At 38.2% G+C, this 20406-nt stretch overlaps 1 protein-coding gene across 1 annotated transcript in view; it reads right to left on the bottom strand.

Annotated features, from left to right (window-relative positions):
- Positions 1–13948: 13948 nt before the first annotated feature.
- Positions 13949–20406, bottom strand: part of TRHDE (thyrotropin-releasing hormone degrading enzyme) — a 469626-nt gene continuing 463168 nt past the window's right edge. Inside the window, exons 17-19 of the mRNA XM_015417024.1 lie at positions 20265–20405; positions 16098–16179; positions 13949–14092 (exon numbers count right to left, since the gene is read on the bottom strand). Of these exons, the coding sequence (XP_015272510.1) occupies positions 13949–14092; positions 16098–16179; positions 20265–20405 (367 nt within the window). The remainder of the gene's footprint in view (positions 14093–16097; positions 16180–20264; position 20406) is intronic.

Here is a 20406-nt window from a genome sequence, read left to right as displayed (position 1 = left end):
TTCCCTTACAGAACCCAGGCTGAGTCTGCCTCAATAGGTTTTGTTCATCTATGTGCCTACTAATTCTTTCCTTAATAACAGTTTCCACCAATTTACCCGGTATCGATGTCAGACTGACTGGCCTATAATTTCCCGGATCACCTCTGGAACCCTTTTTAAAGATGGGAGTGACATTAGCTACCTTCCAGTCCTCAGGAATGGAGGCAGATTTTAATGAAACATTACATATTTTTGTCAGGAGATTCGCAAATTAACATTTGAGTTCTTTCAGAACTCTTGGATGTATGTCATCCGGGCCTGGTGATTTATCAGTTTTTAAGTTGTCTATCAGTCGTAGGACCTCCTCTCTTGTCACCTCAATCTAACACAGGTTATCCATTGCCAAGGCCAGATTTAAGAATACTCCAAACTCTAAATGTGATTTGCTTAAGAGAGCTTAACCCCATATAGGTCTCGTGGATCAACAGAAGTCAAATGCTCTGCCTTTCCAACCACCATCATATCCACCTAGGCTGGATTAAGTTTCAGCTTGTTTTTCCTCAACCACTTGACCACACCTTCAAAGGCACTTGCCCAGGGCTTTTACATTTGCCTCTGAGGGCTTAGATAATGAGATATAAATCTGGGTGTCAACGGCATATTGGTGACAACCCACACCAAAGCTCCTAATGATGTCAGCCAAAGGATTAACATGAAGGTTAAAGTGCATTGGGAAGAAAATTGACCCTTAGGGAACACCACATATCATGTCTCAGCTAGCTGATATGACCTCTTTGCTTACTGGCAATAAGAACCAATAGAGGGCTGTCCTTTTTATCTCAAACACTGATTGTTGACCATATCAAGTCCTGATAAAACTGGTTACCTTTATCCATTTGTAAACCAAGATCATCCACCAAGGTGAAAAGGCTGTTTTAGTCCTAAATTCTTACCTTGAAGGTAGAGATTGAAATGGGTCAAGGACAGATGTTTCATCTAGAAATACTTGTAGCTAGTCTGCCACAACCTGCAGATTCATTTACCCAGTACACGGTTGCTACAGTCAACCATAAATGCCAGATTATGATGTGGCTTTTCTATTTCATTTTGAAGAATGTTTCCATTCGACTCTTCTTGTATGTCCAGTTAAAGATTCAGGATAGGTTAAATAATTTCATACACTATTCAGTGTAAGGCATCCTTACAGTCTGAAATTCCAGCCATGCCAGAGAATTAGATGTGATCACCTTATTTGTTAAGGACAATGACTTTCCTGATAATGAAGGAGTTTTATTGTTGTTATTGACTTAAGAGAAGTTTAATTATGTTTTCCTCAAAATACATCACTTGGATGGAAACGGCAATATATTAATTTTAATCCATCTAGTTAAGTAGTTTGCAATCAGCTAATCTACTTCAACTGATTTGCATAACTACCAGGATTTCCCTTTAAAACTTTTAGTTGTATTTTTTGTAACAAAGTAAATTTACATTCTGGACTTGCATATATATTCAGGAATTGTTAAGCCCTCTATTGAGTCTTTTATGAAAATGGTACATTTTTCAGCAGCTCAGCTGCTTCTTGGAACAGTGTTGTGATGTATGCAGTGGCCTGGCAAGCAGGGAACCCAGCATTTGTCTTTGAAGTTTTAAGTCCAGGATACCTGTCAGCAAAATTTGAGACAAGGCTGCAATGTTTCTCTCCCCAGCCCAGCAATTGCTCTCGGCAGTAGCTCTGAGCACTATCCATTCAGATTTAATGAGCATTTCTGAATAAACAAAGCTCAGTTTCGCAAATAAGCAGAAAGTTTCAGAAACAACATGTGCCATATGCTGGTGTGACCTCATGCCAGCCTTCCATGGTTCTTTTACTATCAAGGTTTCCTAGTAGCGGTCTCGTTGCTTGCCCTGACTCAAAGCTGAAATCCTTGGGGACCATTTTTCTCTTGCTCTGTTCTGTTGATGCACACTAATCGATAGGCATGGGCATGGACTGGTTCACAAGCCAAAATAAAGAATGACCTTGGCCCAGTCAGAAGCCCCTGAACCGACAGTCAGGGAAGGCATCTTCCCCAGATATTTACCAGACTTTTGGTTCTGCTGTTGGGGCCATTTCAGTATAAGAGTGGATGGGCATACCTGCCCCGCTGCTAGGCTGAAATGGCTGCCAGCCATTTAAAATTAACAGCGGGGTGGGTCTGTCCATCAGCTGTTAGGGGAAACTGAACTGGCCAGTTCAGTTCAGGCATTTTTGGCTTGGTTTGGGACCATCTTGAATGGGTATTTTTGTGTTCATGCCCATCCCTACTAATTGGTATACCTTAAATATCAGCTTTACAACTGATACTAAACTAACTCTTCTTATAAGCATGGACGGCTTCAAAAGGGAATTAGATAAGCATATGAAGCAGAGGTCCATCAGTGGCTATTAGCCACAAGGTATAGATAGGGGCTCTGGGGCAAGAGATGCTCTGCCTTCTTGGTGCTTGGGGGGGTCAACAGTGGGAGGGCTTCTAATGTCCTGGCCCCACTGGTGGACCTCCTGATGGCACTGGTATTTCTGGCCACTGTGTGATACAGAATTTTGGACTGGATGGGCCTTTGGCCTGATCCAACATTGGCGTCTCTTATGTTCTTTCCACCTGTTATGCTGATTATTTATCTCATTAAGCATTAATCACAAACTATGATGCCCTTATCTACATAACTACAATAGAGCAACAGGCTGAAAATTAGTAAGTTTATAAAAATTTTGTGATGCCAGTTGTGCTTTATAAACACAATTTATGTATATTTACATATACTTGAACTGTGTTCATAATGTGTTCCAACTTGCAGCAGAGCAGATTTTGTGATCAGGACAGAATCTTCAATATGTGATTGTAATTTATGTTTGACTTAGTCACATCTAGTGAAGACCTGCACCAGTACTTCTTTTCCCTTGATACTTTGCTGTTCCCAGGTTGTACTGCATCAAAACTACTTCTTGTCAGAGCAGCTTCCCAGAGGCCAGAATGGCTGTACATGGCAATGAGGAGGCACCTACAATCACCTAGTCAACGAGGAGGCACCTACATGGCAATGAAGAGAAACCTACAGTTCTCCATGTGGTCTTTTCGGATCTATGCTTCATGTCCATAATCACTAGCTTCTTTTTGTAAACAGGTGAGTGTTTTCAGTTAAAAGAGGCCAACTGAATGTGTGACTCACAAATAATCTAAAATGTATAATTTATGGGAAGCCAAGATAATCGTTTGGACTCTGTATCTTGTATCTGACAAAGTGAGCTTTGGCTTATGAAAGTTTATACTCTTGACATTTTTCTTGGTCTTTGCTACTGAGCTTGAATTTTGGGCTTTGGCTGCAATTCTACATACAATTAATTTGAAGTAAGTTCCACTGAAACAAATGGGACTTCTAATAAATGTACGACAGTACAAAGCATACAAAACCTGGCTCCTCGAGGTTGAAAAGCTGATTAATTTATATATACATATATCCAATTAAAATTTTTGAATTTGTATATTAAATCTGATCTTTTTATGTATGTGTGTGTGTATATATTTTTGGGATTTAATATACAAATCCAAAATTTTGAATTGGACATTAGGTACATCACTTTACATTTATGAAATTGAGTAGGCTTGGTCAAGTACTAACACAAATTATAGAATTAATTATTAGTGAGTAACCCACCTAAATGCCTTGGGAATTAATGAAATTTAAACAATCAATCCTCTGAATAATCCTTTCATCCCATAGTCCTTGCATCTTGTACCTGCTTGGTGTATTGGTGGATCCTCCTGATATTTCCATTAAATCCTTAGTGTATCTTCAGGTTAGAAAGCAAAAACTCCATTTGAATGGAGAATGCTGTTATTCATTATTAGTACTTGGTGTTCCTCTGTATGACATCTTGCTATTACAATAGGCTTTGTAGGGATAAAATAGTTCTATGGGATAATTGCTTATATTCAAGTGTTCAGTCTTTATCACTGTTCCAATGCTTCAATTGAACGTAACCTGACTTTATTAATATATAAATGTGTAGATTGCTTTGGTAATCCAAAAAGGAAGGGAAAAATAGGATATATAGTAAATTAAAACAACAATAACGTTTGACATTAAAAAAAATTCCCTGCCTGTGCTTTCCTTTTGGAAGGTTCTATTTAGCACCCCCTTCAAAATTATAACATTGCTAACTGACAATGAAATATAATCCAAAGATGAAGTCATCTTATACATATCTGTCTGTCTGTCTGTCTGTCTGTCTGTCTATCTATGTCAGAAAATTAAGACAGGTATTAATTATACATTACTATACAAAATTTTATTATCAGAGACAAAATTCAAATGTATTCTGCTTAAAATACAGAAGATAAGATAAAGTTTCTCATTTAGAAAAAAAGTCATTTAATGAGTCCTTAATTAGAATGGAATAAAAATTTCATGTTGAATACATACTGGTTCAATATTTATGGAATAGGTTTAAAGGCATATTGTAGAAAAATACTTGCAGTAAACGGTAATACAAACTCATATTTTATTTGGTCAATGCTTTAAATTGCTTGGCAATGCTTCTATTTTCCAGTAACATTTACTACAAATGTGCCCATTCTTATCCTCAAGTTTCAGGATGACAAAGAAACCAATGAACATAGTTGTAAGAGATTTGTAAATGGAGATGTTTTGAGACAGCGGTTTCCTGTATAAATTTATGTTAAAGAGAGGGGAAAAAACAGATATGCCTTTGGATCTGATTATGGCTAAGAGATGACTTTAGCCCTGACCTAGGTAGCCTGCTGTGTTGATCTCAGAAACTTAGTAGGGTTGGCCATAATTGGTATTTGGATAGGAGGCCACCAAGGAAGTCCAGGGTCACTATGCAGAGACAGGCAATGACAAACCACCTCTTGCCTCGAAAGCTCTATGAGGTCGCCATATGTCAGCTGTGACTTAATGGCAAAAAAAAAGCTTTATGGATCATATTTAGTAGCAACCAATTCCTTGACTAATTTAGCACAGCCTTTAAACACATGCTACAATTGGAATTTGTGGTATCATTTCTGCAGTGCTGAGATGGAATAAAATTGTGCTTTTCTGAAGGCTGGATTTAAACATGTGGTTAAGTAGTTCTAAATGAGACCTTTTAAGAAGGAATGCAATACAAGTGCATTATCAATGATGTCAATAAATAATAGGTTTTGTCAAACAACAGGAATATGCTTACTATATGAATCTAAAATAAATAATTCTACATAGCATAGTAATCCAAAATTCTGCAAGGGCTCCAGTGCACAGACAGAGCTCTGTTCAACCTTTTTTTTTTAGTATTTGGAACTCTTGCACATGTACACCACAACTCTAAGTCATCAGTGCATATACAGAATGAAAGAGAACTGGTGTTTATTTCAAAATAAAAATGTACTCCACCTTAAGATGTCCTTTTGTGCACACAAGTTCTAATGCATGCACAGAACTTGTGTTCTTAAAGGTTTCCTACTAACTTGTCCTGGCAAACATATCATGGTACACAGACCGAACCATTCAGTGCACAGCAGATGTGGAACCTGGACCAGAGAGATGCTGGGAAAAGGATATGCTTTTAAATTACTAAAGTTCTAAAGTATAGACACAGAATTATTAAAAATCCCTCCTTTGTTATACTCACCATTTATCTACAGTACTTTTCTGTTTTGTGATGCTAAGGGTTGTACTTTTTAAAAAGAGAACATGTGCTTGTTATCAATTATTTATTGCCATTTCCATTTGTACAGCATTTGTAGAGAACAGAGAACCAGATATCCTGATAACGTACTTTATAATTGTGTTCTGCTCCTGTAAAGGGGGGGGGGTTTGAACCTTTTCCACATAATTTTGTATTCAGGATTTGTGATTTCTTTTATAATATTGTTCACACAAATATCTGCTTTACTTGCAGATCATAACAACACAGCAAAACTATATTTACATATATTTTAGCCAGTCTTTTTTTTACAAATAACATATCTGATGGTAGTTGTATTAGGTACAGCAATGCTTTAATTGGCGCTGTCCAGAGGAGAGGTTTTGATGAACTATTTATATAGTCTGACTGTTTCAAACTTTGTTATAAAGTAAAAGCTGATACATTGTTGATAATGCAGTATTCTGAACTCTGCCGATCATATTGTTACGACAGATCATAATGAGTTCTGTGTTAATGACACTTGGAATTTATATAGTGCTTTAAGTGTTCAAAATGCATTCTCACTAATCCTTTGAACAACCTTTTAAGGTAGGTCAGTACTATTGTTCCCCTACTGTAGATCAGGGGGAACTGATGCTGAGACATACTGGCCCCCCAACAGCTGCCTAGTGACTTTGTGAATAATTTGAACCAGGGACCTATGCTAAGTTCACCATTCATACTGTGAGTCACCACATTACATCAGCTTTCATAATTACAATGCCATATAAAGCAAACAAATCTCAAGTCAAATTACCTATAAGAGTACATAAAGGTAAAGGTTTCCCTTGCTCGACAGCCATTCGAATTTGATTCTAGGGATGTGGTGCTCATCTCCATTTCCAAGCCAAAGAGCCAGCGCTGTCCAAAGACATTTCCATGGACATGTGGCCGGCATGACTAAATGCCGAGGCGCACGGAACGCTATTACCTTCCCACCGAAGTGCTACCTATTTATCTACTTGCAATTTCTTGCTTTTGAACTGCTAGGTTGGCAGCAGCTGGGACCAAAGATGGGAGCTCACTCCGTCATGCAGCACTTGGGTCTCGAACTGCCGAACTACCGACCTTCAGGTCTGCAGTTCAGCGTTTTAACCACTTGAGTACATATAAATATGTAAATGTTCAATATGCATTTTTAAACATCATAATAGGGACTAATTTTTGTCCAAAACAGTATCACAGTGCATGTTAATTTGAACAGCTCTGGACAATTCAATGACCTTTCTTCCTTTTACACAATTGGAGAGCTAATGGCCCCCAACAGAGAGATACCAAATAATGGGGTGCATCCTACCCTATCCTACTATACTGAGCAAAGTTTTAAGCCTTCCTCCAACCTAAAGAGGCTTCCTCCAACATAAGTGAATCCTACAGAAGAGCCACACGTTGGAGGAAGTCTCCTTGAAGGATGATTGAATCCACTCCAATCCATTATATATGATAGGAACATTTCCTTTTCCTCTACTTTCCACTGGGAAAATCAATAGAGAATTCCACTATGAGTTTTCAGAGCTCAACCCACAGTTTGTAAGAGACCAAGATGTAACACTCACATAGTACACAAGACTCACAGAATTACCACCCAACAGTGATCAGCTTGGAGAAAGCAGTAGCAATCACAGGATACAACTTCTCATGCCATAACTTGCCTAAGGGGGGGACGACAACATAGAGTAGGATGCATATGACATGTAGACCATGGCATAATCCAGCAGTCTTTTGCATTTAAGCCTATTGATGTCAATGGTCTTAGGTAAACCAGACACTAGGAACACACCTTTTTGCAGCATGAATACCACATATATAATAAATATCGTCTGTCAGTTTTAACATAAGTGATACATTTTTTCAAGGGAAAATGACTCAAAACATGTCCATTAATGTCTTAAACTAGCATAAAAATACTCAGAATTATAAAATACTGGCTGCTGTTGTGGAGAGGGCGGGGTACAAATTAAATAAATAAATAAAATAAAATAAACTTCTATGAGGTAGGGAATAGAATCACCATATCCTAGAGCCATGAAGACAAAGGCAGCCAGGAGAAGCCGGAGTGACTTTTAATGTTTTTTGTGTGTTTGTTTGAAGAGTGGTAATTGCAGCAGCACACACAATACAGGTTCATGCTTTAAGAATGAATCAAGGCTGACACTGGCAAAACACAGACTTGAACCAAGAAGCAATAATTTGCCAGAGCTTAGTTGGAAAGGCTCATAAAATCCTATGCTTTTTACAGCTCCATTCAGAGACAGTGAAACCATGGTTTATTTTTAACTAAGATTAGTTTGTGAAACCAGGATTGAGCTCACAGCCATAATTATGAAGATGTCTTGTACCTGGAAAAACAAAACTATTTTTTTTCCAGTTACCCTGAATCCTAAAATATGTTGAGACTTCTGTTGTAAAAGTATCTTACAGAAAATCACAGAGGTAAACTTGTAAAGGGACAAATGGCATCAAGGATGGTACTTTGATGACATTTCAACATCTTACAGAATCCACTGCTTATCCCTTCAGCTTTGAAAATTTATTCACAACAATTCTGAAGCTACACATAACACACCGTCAGCACTTAGCTGTAGAATTCAGACAAAATTCAGAGAAAGCAAATTCCAGTACAACTGAAGACAAATTGCAATTCTAATTCAGATTGATGCAAAGTTATATTAGTTTGCTATGGCAAACCACCTTGGCAAAACATGGTTTAGCCACATACATAGTTATGCACAATTTACACTTTGGAACCATATTAATGGTTCTGGTACCCAAAAATATTATGCATAAACTAAATGGGAATTTTGCCTTAATTATGGCAATTAGGCAAATACAATTATGATACAAGTGTTATCAGTAGAATAGCTATTAGTAGCTATGAGAACAGAAGCTGCTTCACTGTAATTTTGAATGTGTAGATCTGTCACTCAAGAGCACCATCATATTAACAGACCAGCTAAATGCTTCCATGTATATCCAGATTAAAGCTATGAAAATATTATGTCAAAACTCACGAAAGTAGTGACTTTTTAAACTATATTGTTTTTAAACTGTCCAGAGTAAAAGGACCACATTGTGAAATGTATTGTGAATGATTTGTATTTTAGTTACATGCAAAATTATAATTTGCATATCATCTACATGAATGTTGTTATTATAGTCATTCATTTTATTTAACTTTGGAAATCAAAACACTGGGAAACTAATGAAAGGAGTTTAGGGGAAAATAATGCTTTGAACAATACATCTGGGCTTCTTTTTTACTTCCAGTATCTGAGGCACTGCCACATAATGTTAACTTGTATCTCTGCTTTCATGAGGAGTAAAATTTTAGAGCACAACAAATCCATTTAAGTCCCACCAATTTCAGTAGGAGAAGCTAAATCACATGCTTGACTTCCCTAGTGAATTTGACCTAAAGGTCTCTGACTCTTAGATAATATGACAGGGGGTATTTTTGTGGAATAAAAGCAACCAGGGCTTTTTTTCCGAGGGAACGTGCCAGAACAGAGTTCCAGAACCTCCTTGGCAAAATTCTTTTAAAAATGTTTAAAAGTTCATGAGTTTTCAGTATACAGATTGACAACTTCATTTCCCTCTTGAGAGTTAAGAACATAAGAACATAAGAGATGCCAATGTTGGATCAGGCCATCTGTATCACACAGTGGCCAGAAATACCAGGTGCCATCAGGAGGTCCACCAGTGGGGCCAGGACATTAGAAGCCCTCTCACTGTTGACCCCCCCAAGCACCAAGATGACAGAGCATCACTTGCCCCAGAGTCCCTATCTATACCTTGTGGATAATAGAGTTCTGGCACCTCTTTAAAAAATAAAAAGCACTGAAGGCAACCGGTATCTCATGCAACTGATTTTGGCCAGCTCCTTTTACATTAGCTTACTATCAACGAACTGATCAGATATGTGTGGCTTTCAAACACTGGTGATAAAGAAGAAGGTAAGGGACAAATGCTTAGAAATCAAGTGTATTAACAGAGACACCACCATGCGCAAAAAGCTGCAGCATTCATATTTTTCTTGCAAGGATTTCAGAGCTGATTATACTGTGGCTGCTTTCACACACAGCTGCAAATGATCACTACAGTGCATTGAAAGTACATTATCTCACTGTGGGCGATTCTGCATTGGCTTTTCCCTCCGTTGTTTAACCAAAGGTACAGCTCAAAACCACATTCAAATACCCTGGGGCAAAGCCATACTGACTGAGAAGTCACCCCTGAACTGCCATAAATCTATACAGAAAGTACCATAAAACCCGATGATCAAAGAAAGTGAAAGTGGCATGCAATGCAGAGGGGAACTTCTGTTCCAACATGGGTTCGGTAAAATAATGGAGGGAAAAGCCAATGCAGAATTGTCCACAGTGAGATAATGTACTTTCAATGCACTTTAGTGATAATTTGCACCTGGATTTTCCAGTGTGAAAAGGAAAATCCACTTGCAAACAGTCACTAAAGTGCATTGAAAGTGCACTTTAGTGATAATTTGCACCTGGATTTTCCAGTGTGAAAAGGAAAATCCACTTGCAAACAGTCACTAAAGTGCATTGAAAGTGCATTATTCAGTGTGTGTGGAAGCAGCCTGTAAATCACATGGAACACTGTATCAACTCGATGTGACAAATTAGGTATTATCTGAGTGCTTTTCTTCATGGTATCAGTCTCCTTGAAATTTTTTCAACGACAAATTGCAAAAATGCACCAGTGAGAATATCAATTACACTATTTTCTTAAATTTCCTTGGAACTGCATCTGAACAGCCTGTGAGCTGTGTTACTCTGCATTATGCTGATGTTACCAACTCCCAGTTTGGTCACTGCTGAAACACAAAGATAAGTCCAGAGAAGATTAAACTCTGTATGACTTTGATGCAGGAAGGAACAGCATTTGAATAGAGTTCAAATATTGACTAGAGTCAAATGCTTTATTAGAGTCCAAACACTATTTCAAGTAAGAACAACAAATCCCATCAACCTTACTTATAGAAGGCCAGTCAGTGGAGAAAATTAAAGATCATGAGCCTTATGGACTTCAGTTAATACTGATTTCCTTATATGGTGGAAAGGGCTCAAACCTTAGAACACCTAGTGACATTTTGGAGGACTTTTGATAAGTACAATTCCATAGAAACACAACCACTTACTGGCAGCTCTACAGTCAGCCAAACTATTGTGCTACTGACTGCCTTGTAGCCAAGCTCCTACTTTTGTATTATGTGGAAAAAATGTGTAGTTGCTGTTATTGTAATATTATTTGAGCCATGTTCTCCTTCAAAATTAACTATCCATTATAAAAAGTATTTCCCTCCCTTGTAGACTATGATCATTTAACTTCCATATCAGGAGATTTAGAGCAAGCAAGCACAGAAGGATTACAGTGAACTAAACACAGCGGAAACAGAAAGCACTATAACTGTGCTTGTTGCAGTCAGTAGCTTGCTATTTTCCACACTAGATGGCATAGGAATTTTCTAGTTCCTAAGATGGAAAAATAAATGGGACAATGGGGAAGGAAGCTATTGCATCTTAGCAAGCCCATTATTATTTGAAGAACAACTGTACAGAAAAAATAATTAAAGATTTAGAGAGGCTTCACTTCTTTGAAAAATACTTTACATGACAGAAGTACAATACTAGATATTGAGTTGGATCAGGTGATGTGCAAACGGGAAATCTACATAGCAGAGCTCTGCTTGCAGAAAGAATTGTGTGAGACCTTGTGCAACTGTGATGGACTGCACTTTTTAAAAGTTTAGAAATGCTGTACAAGCAGCCGAAGAATTGTGAAGGGTTAATTTTTCACAGAAACAAAGGGCCTTGAGTGACAGGCTGCTCCAAGCAATCTGATTGGTTATCATCAGCTGAGCAGAGAGAGACATCTGGATGCTGAGGAGAATTCAGTCTGATTTCAGCCCTAGCTGAGAAGAGTCAAGTACTGACACTTTCGGAATTTAGCCCTGACTGAGAGCAGTTTAACACAGACTGGAGAATTGGGGAACGTTGACAATGACAAGTGTGTAGTTAGACAGTCTCTCTCATTTGGGCCAAATGAATGGGATAGATCTTCTAGTGAGAGGAGAATTTCCCTACCTGGTCAAACAGGGAGTTAGCTCTGAAGAGTGTAAAGATCCCTGGCCTGGTGTGGTTAGAAACTGCCTTTAGAGACCTTAGGAGTCAGTTAAAAACTCAAGGCGAGTGCTAGTGTTTCAAGAGAAGTTTGGGTACTGGAGTGTACCAGCCTTCTGGAAACCAAAAGAGTCAGAGAACACTCAAAGAAAGTGTGAAGGAGTATTTGGAAAACCCTGCAACAAAAGCCTCTAACATAAAGATTTTAAGTAACTCTGAATAGTTTAAGAAACTCTTAACCCAAGAACAAGAGTCTGTGCATGTACTGGTTTTACCTCAGAAATTTTACCCCTGATTTCACCTGACCTTTCCCCTCTATGTTGAATAAAGTATTCTGTTAATTTGGAATATAAAAACACCTCAAGTGCCATTAAAGGGGGCTCCCAACCCTTCCCTCAGGTTCCTGGGCTGAGCAAATAGCCAAAATATTATACTTTGACAGGATGGGACAGCCAGAGTTCCTCAGGAAAGAAGAAAACACATTACTAGGAAAAGTCACTCAGACAGGGAAAGAAAAACGGAGGGAAATCTTGCCTCTGAGGGAGGGAAGTGGAAGGGGTCCGTCGTACAAGGTATGGGATCCAAGCCTTAGTTTGAGCCAACATTCCTGTTCTCTGGAGGGATTATCTTGTGGTACCCTCAGTTTATTATTATGTCCCTTATTCTGGTTCAGAGCACAACAGAACTCTGTGAAGAGCTATTCTTGAGCAGAGTAACTCTACAGTTTTATTTAATGGCCTCAAAAAAGAACAACAGGCTCTCTTTCCCATATCAGACCTTGGGAAGCTATTCTGATAATAAAGACACTGTCAGGCTCACTTCCTGAAAACCCAGATTTGGTTGCACAATATCTTGTGTAAGTGGAAATACAATGTGTTTGATGCAGCACAAGTGGTTATTGTAGTATTTTTTTGCATTTCTGCTTGCTTGAGAGCTCTAGTGCAGGTAGAAATTTTGTGCCGGATCTAATCCATTACTTTTGAACACAGGCTAACATACATTGATTTTATAGCTCTAAAAGTTGATCCAAATGTCATTCAATTTGATTTTAATAGGTACCTGTTGGGGGGGGGAGGACTCATGCTGACAGGAGGACAGGGAAAAACGGCATTACCTGTCCATTACAATTTAGACTATTTCATAATGCATTTCCACAGATAACTTTTCTTCTTTTTTTCAACCCCCCTTTGGTGTTAATGAGGATTTATGACATTGTTCATCAACAGCTGCTTAACTTGTTACTACTCTGGCTGAATAACACCTACTGAATATGTCTTGCTGAGTTCACACAGAAGGAAAATCTAACAGATGGGTAATTTATGGATTCAATCCAATCAAATATGTGCACATCCTACCATCTTGAAGATTGTCGAAGCTTATGATCAGAGAGCTACTTTGTTGTTAGCTGATCAACTGTGAATAACATTCTCTTTTGAAATTACAGCACATTGTGAAAGTATCTGTCTTTCAATTGGAATGGATCTTTGACGTACATAAGAGAGTACTTGTATGATAAGGGAGTTATATGATACTTTGCAACTCAGAGTTAGCACTTCAGCAGTAACTGAGACACAAATGGAGTGCTGTCATAAATGCCCTGTGACATGTTGCATGTATGTAGCTTTCACTTCCTTCTTTCTGTCCTACCTTGTCTTTGAAACACTGATTGTCATAGTCTTTGTGCTTTTTCATAATGCCCATCTTTGATGTAACAGAAATTCACATACAAAACATGGACACTTTAAGCATGCTGGATACAGGCAGGGATCGTACAACATGCACAAATATTTTGAAGGGTCTCCCTCCTCACCAAATGACAGAAACATTTACATGCACCACTTAATATCACATTTGGCCATGGTACAGTGAGGAGTGGGTTTTGTAAGCATTCATGACCTTTTCTCTTTGTCAGAGTTTTTTTTTCTTCCCTTGGCTTTTATAGTTTTGAGGAGATTGGTGCAAAAATATAATATATCTATATCTATATATCCTTCCAAATGGAACTTGTCTTCATTGGATTTCCAGTCACAGGTTCTTTGAATTTCACATTGTGATTCTCCTCTTGCAAGAAGTGGTATTAAGTCTTTGTCAGAAACACTGATTAGAGGGCCAGTGATTTCCTCAGCCACTGAAATAATTCCTCTTTATAAAGTGTTTGCCACCGGACATTGGCTTCCACAGTTTCCACAGCTCGGGAGAAAGAAGCAGCAGATCCTTCCTCATAGGTCTTTATAAAGTTCTTTAGCTGGAAATACAATTTAACAGGTTACTTTGAGGGTCAATTGACATGAATATGCTCTTCAAAGCTTATGAACAAGTCAGATACTGAAGACAAAGCTATAAGGTTCTAATGATATTTTACGGGGAGATTTATTACAAAATGCACTAAGGCAACAGACTGTATCAATTAGGTATGATGCAATTGCTTCAAATTGTGCTGGAAGATACTGACGTGCCAATGTCATATTATATTAACATCACTTCCTCCATCTCTCCTGTAGCCCAGCTGCTTTATGTTGCAGACAGCTGGGCTCTTATCAAGTTTTACTCCTACACTGGAAACTAAATTGGGAAAATTGGAAACACTCCTAATGTAGCTTGGGAAGCCAAAGTTAAGCTAAAACAACCAAGCTTCATCACTGAAGAGCTTTAGTTTTCTTCGTTACTAAAAATATGTTGAATTAAGCATGAAGAATATATTTAATTCTTTACTGCAAAGGAATGGGTATTTATGGATAAGTCCAAGGAGCTACTGGACACTGTAACAACCCCCTTCTGGAGCAGTAAATTATTCTTAGTCTTGCAATAATATAAAAATTATTCTTAGTTTTGCAACAATTGATCAGAGAATTTGTTTATTAAAATATTTATATATGGCTTTATAATCATTAGGCTCTAAGAGCAGTGTACGAGAACAAAAGCAATCTATCAAAAATGATCAGTCAATAAAAACCACAGCAAAATAAAATATACAGAGCTTTGCAGAGGCTAAGCTCATTAGGTTCAATAAGACAGAATTTACAGCATCCACTTTAGCAGCAGATAGGAAACTAAGCAGCAATAATGGCCAAAGAGCCCCATGAGTGAGAAATCGAGCCATAAATACATAAACCTAACACATACATAAACTAAAGGCACATGAAATGCTAAAACATATCAAAGGAGTTGCCATGCATTTAGTGGTGGGGAGTAAGTTCCATGAGTGAGGTGACACCACAGAAAAGGCCCTGTCTCTTGTGGACATCCACCTATATTAAGTAGATGGTAGAACACTGAACAGGGCCTTGAAGAGCATATTCATGTTGGGGCCTCACATCCTAATATTAAGGCATGCTTTTATGGATGAAGGCAATACTTGTAGCACACCTGCTTTAAATCGCAGCACCAGAGCCGGCCACATAAGGAGAAACAGAAAGAGGAGCAGATCAATAGAATAGGACATCAATTGCTGCCGTTGTTGCCAAATATTGTTAGCATTAATTTTGCCAGACCAATTGTACTAGCACTTTACATCATCTGGATTGTTTTGAATGGTTTTATGATTGTTTTAATGGTTATTTATGTGTTTTAATTTTTGTAAGCTGCCCTGAGCCTGCTGAGACGGGGAGGGCAGGGTATAAACTTCATAAATAAATAAACAAGATACATTCTTATACAAATGTATCACTCAGCACCTTTGTGTTATAACCTGCATCAATGTTCCCTCTAAGCTGTGGAGTCTTGTGAGCAAAAATTCTACTTTGTGAGCTACTGGCATTAAAGTTGTGAGCGAGCGATTTGCCTGCTGCATAAATTAGCTTGCTCTAGAGCCATGTTTCCTGAGCTAAGACAAAAATGTGTGAGCCAGAGGCTAAAAAACTGTGAGCTAGCTCACACTAACTCAGCTTAGAGGGAACAGTGACCTGCATTAATTGAAGTTTCTGAGCAGTCTCCAAGGGCAGCACTAGGTAAACAGCATTGGAACAAACAAGTCTCGATGTCCTCATAGACTAAAGGTAAACATGTTTTTTGAGAAAATATACAAAGGATCAAGCCCTTAATTAAAACAATTTGAAAGGGGACATCTTTGCTTTGCAGGAGTCTCATGTAAGGTATACTTACCAATTAGTATTGAAGGAACAGTTGTAGGCAGCAACATTATATGACAAAATACCATAAGGCTAATATATGTAACTTTCTTATCAAATATATGAAAACTACAGAGGCCAAGAACAACACAGTTGCAAGTCCTGAGACTGCATAATATTTACCTCATTTAGTTCACTGTCAGTATTAAGAAATTCTGTGACTCCACTGATAAGTTTGGAATTCATAAATAATGCCTCTCCATATCTTTGACAGCAGGGGAAAAGCAAAAATAGAGAATATATTGAATGAAAATGCCTTTGATTACTTGGACCTTAAAACATTTTGATTATAGTAATGCAACACATAGCATATCCTTTCCTAAAGTTCTGGCATAGACCACTTTGTTTAGGGTGGAATCCATCCTTGCATATAAAAATTAACATTTACTAAGCTGAAACTGAACACAAAATTTGAGGAGAAACTGTGGGAGGATATACAGTGAGAAGTGCTTCCCCTAACACCTCAACCTCACCTTTGTCTGGAAGAAGGGCTGGCTATGAAATTTACATGGCTAAAGCATCTCAGTCTTTCGGTGCTGTATTGCAGGAAGGCTGCAACAACTTCCCCTGTCTTTCAGTGCAGAACTGCAGCATGGTATTGGAGGACAGAGAAACCTTGCCCATGCAACTGCCGTCCTCCAAGTATTGAAGGGAGGGGGACCCAACATGGAATACGACTGAGAAGCAGCTCTGAAAATTATTAAAAATACCAAAGGATACAGAAACTGCAAACTGTTTGGTTGGCTTCTTGTTTGTATACTATCTATTTGTATCTGCATATTATAACCAGATATGACTCTTTTAAAGCTGAGCTAGTTTATCAGCATAGTGGAATTTATCCCAATAGACATAAAACCTTTCATGCCACGAACTAAAACTTAATAGATCTGACTGGCTTTTGTTGTCTTGTACTTAAAACTGAAAACAACTTTCCTAATTTCAGTCAGCTTGCCATGATTTTTAATCCTATATGAAAAAGACTTTTTTACTACATTTTCAGGTGAACAATGCAATGATGTTGTTTCTGTGTTATCTGATTATTTGCTTAGGAAATTTTTATGTTGTCTCTCCATAGTTGTTGAAGTGGCTTTTAATTAGAATAATTAATTCTCAATATAAAAACAAACAATCTATTAAAAACCAGCCCAAGGACATAAGATAACATAACATCATCCATGAAACATACCTCAGGCCAGGAGCAGAACACAAAACGGAGAAAATCTTGCAGTCAATTAGGCACCAAGAGAGCCTTAAGGGAGAGGGTGTTCCACAGATGAAGAGCCACCACAGAAAATGCTCTATCTCTAGTTGCCACCTACCTCACCTCCCAAGAAGGGAGAACAGAGCTTGAGAGGTAAGTCTTAACTAGAAGGCTCAATTAATTAGTTTCTAAATGGCAAGGCTTGCTGACACTATCATAAAAAGATGACAGGGCATGCTGACCAAAGTATCTCTGGCCTGTGACAGCTCCACTCTGGGTCACTTGTCATTTGTAATTTGTCTCTGGGCTCTATGGTCTTCCTTTCTTATTAGATACATTTTTAATGATGACTTTGTATTTTAATACTTTCTGTAAAATGTCCATTTTTAATTGTTTTATTATTTTTCAAATTTTATCTTGTTGGGTATTTGCATTTTACTTTATATTGTTGCTATGGCTTTTTTTGCTAATGCAATAAAGATTGATTGATTGATTGAACTAGAAGGCTGGACAGTTTGGCAAGAGACAGTCTTTTAGGTACCCTGGCCCCAAGGCATTTGTTCACTGAACTTCTGGTATATCATAAATATTGTAGCCATGATCCTTTCCAGTGGAGGCATAAAGAAATTGCCACAGAGCCATGTTTCTTCCTTCCCTGTTTAGTTTAGTTTGCAGATCGGTACCATTACAGATTGTTATACAACATTAATAGCTTATGCTTCTCTCCCATTCTGTATTCAGATTCTCGGATATCTACTTGGTCAAAGAACTCAAATGCTAAGTGCAGTCAGGCCTCCCATTCACAGTAATGGCTAAGCATGCTGACTCCTTAAGCTGAGGCTGCTGGGAAGTGTTTCATTGGGCCTTTAGAACTCCCCTGATGTACTGCTGCACTCACATGGGAAAGCATAGTATTTACAGTGTTTCGTCATTTCTTTTTTATATTTACTGGTGACTCAAGAATTTTAGATTCACTTTAGTTAGCTTATTCTCTCTTCCATGTCCTGCAGGCCTAAAGACATTTTCCTTTAGGCTGCAGGACTAAAGACACTTTCCTGGGAGTATGCCTCATTGAATAACAAGTAACCTACTTCTGACTAAACCTGCTTTGGATTACTCCCTGAGCATCCTGTCAGTAATTTTGCATTTGTTCTGTGTTCTGTAAAAAAATAATAATCGTAGCACTGTAATGTAAATATGGCCTGTCTTTCAAGAATTTGGACCCAAATGTCTGCTTGAGCAAGCAGAAGCTCACAGGTACACAGCTGTGTGTGTGTGTGACCAATTATTCTACCAACTGCAGCCTCTTGGCTCATGGGGTGAAATGAGCTGATAAACTAAACGTATATTGTGGACTGGATCCCAAGATCCCATTCTGCTAATGGTAGAGCTTTCTCCTGAAATGATGTTGTATTTTTCTATTTTTCAGCAGGAAGTATTGCCATGTTTATTATCAATAATTACAAAGAGAACTGATACTTACCCAAGAACATTCCTATTCATAACTGATTGCTTTCTGATGTATGTGTTGGCATAGCATGCACTAGGGAAGTGGTTTATCTTTTGTGTGTCCCTTTTCTTTACAATTTTTTTTACATTGGAGAGTCCCTTCCTACCAAAGCCAAAGTGCGAGAGAATCCAGTCTCATGCACACTTATCTAGGATTAAGCCCCTGTTCCCAATGGGACTTACTTCTAAGTAATCATGCATGGATCAGGCAGGAGGAGGAGGCTGTAAGGGGGTCAAGAATTGCCTTTATGGAATCCCTGCTCTTTCCTTTTCTTTGCCTTGGCTATTAAGTTTGAGAGAGATTGTAATCCAAGGCACACTTAGTTAGGGGTAAGCCCGTTGAACACAATATGACATATTCCTTAATAAATGTATATGGATTAGACTGAAGGGAGAGAGAGAAAAAGTTCTGATCAGTCCAATTATTTAGTAATGGTACAATCTAGTTGTGATTTACAGAAAAAAAGCTTTGATTACTCCAGCTGAGGAAAGGCTGGGGTGGGGTGGGGGGGTGGGATCTTCTATTTCTCAAAAGAAACTTTCCTTCAGTACAAGGAGCTTTGCTTTGGCAGAACTAATTTCTCCAACAGAGGAAGGCTCTGTTAATACTAGAGGAGAATCATGGGACTTAACCCTGTATCAAAGTACAGTTCTAAACAATAGTCAACTAAACAATTATGCTGACATCTTTGACATAAAGATGCATCTCATTAAAATATTATATCACTCTTTATGCATTGTTAGTTAGATATGAACATATAGGGCCTTTTCACATTACCATTCTAAACTGGATGTTATCTGTTGCTGGCCTGATTTTGAGTAAAGCAATGTAGGGACAGGGGTTTCATACAGCAAATTTCCTTCCATTAATGAGCTATGATAATTTCAAACAGTGCAGTTTTTTTCCCCACCCTTTTTCGCCGCACAATCTTCTTCGGACTTTTTTCTTTTGTTAATGCTCTAAGTTGAGCACTATAGTGCTTAACTGATGTAACACTTCAGTGCTATAGCAGCATCACTGAGATGCATTGACTCAATGGAATCAATAGAGTCAATGCATCTCAGTGGTGCCACTATAGCACTGAAGTGTTATATCGGTTTAGTGCTATGGCACTCAAATTAGAAAATAAAAAAGGTCCATGAAAGATCACATGGCAAAAAAGGACAGGGGAAAAAGTGGCACTATAGGAAGTGCTATGGACATTTTAAACAGCATACCACAGCGACTCAGATGTGCAACAAAGGGGTTGAAAATGGAAAAAAGCAGTTTCCCTCAAAAGTGACTCAACCACACTTGGCTAACCCGAGGCAAGTGGGTTTGTATGAACAGGTAAACAGTTCTGGAGCACCCGGTTACTAAAATGGGTCTGTCTGAAATGACAGAAAAAATCCATTAGCAACCAGTTACTAAAATGGAATACAAAGGTAGTTTGAAAAAGATCATATAGTGGTCTACACAAAGGTTTAGAACACGATTGAAAAATGAATATTGTGTTAAAGGTAAAGGTTTCCCTTCTCGAAAACTAGTCGAATCTGACTCTAGGGGGTTACTAAACCCTACATTAAAATACTAATCTTACCTTGCATTCAATATTTTCCATTTTTCTCTAAAAAACTTCCAAGCAAGATCTCTTCCATGTGGATTTCTAGCTACGTGGATTATGACATCAATTGCATCCTGGTCCAAGACAACTTCTGAATTGAGAGATAGGTTAAGGAGCC

Source organism: Gekko japonicus, unplaced genomic scaffold (genome assembly GCF_001447785.1).
Source record: "Gekko japonicus isolate JY-2015 unplaced genomic scaffold, Gekko_japonicus_V1.1 scaffold548, whole genome shotgun sequence".
In the NCBI taxonomy this organism is placed as follows: Eukaryota; Metazoa; Chordata; class Lepidosauria; order Squamata; family Gekkonidae; genus Gekko; species Gekko japonicus.
Note: the sequence above shows the minus strand (reverse complement) of the source record. Positions and strands in the feature narration are given on the sequence as shown.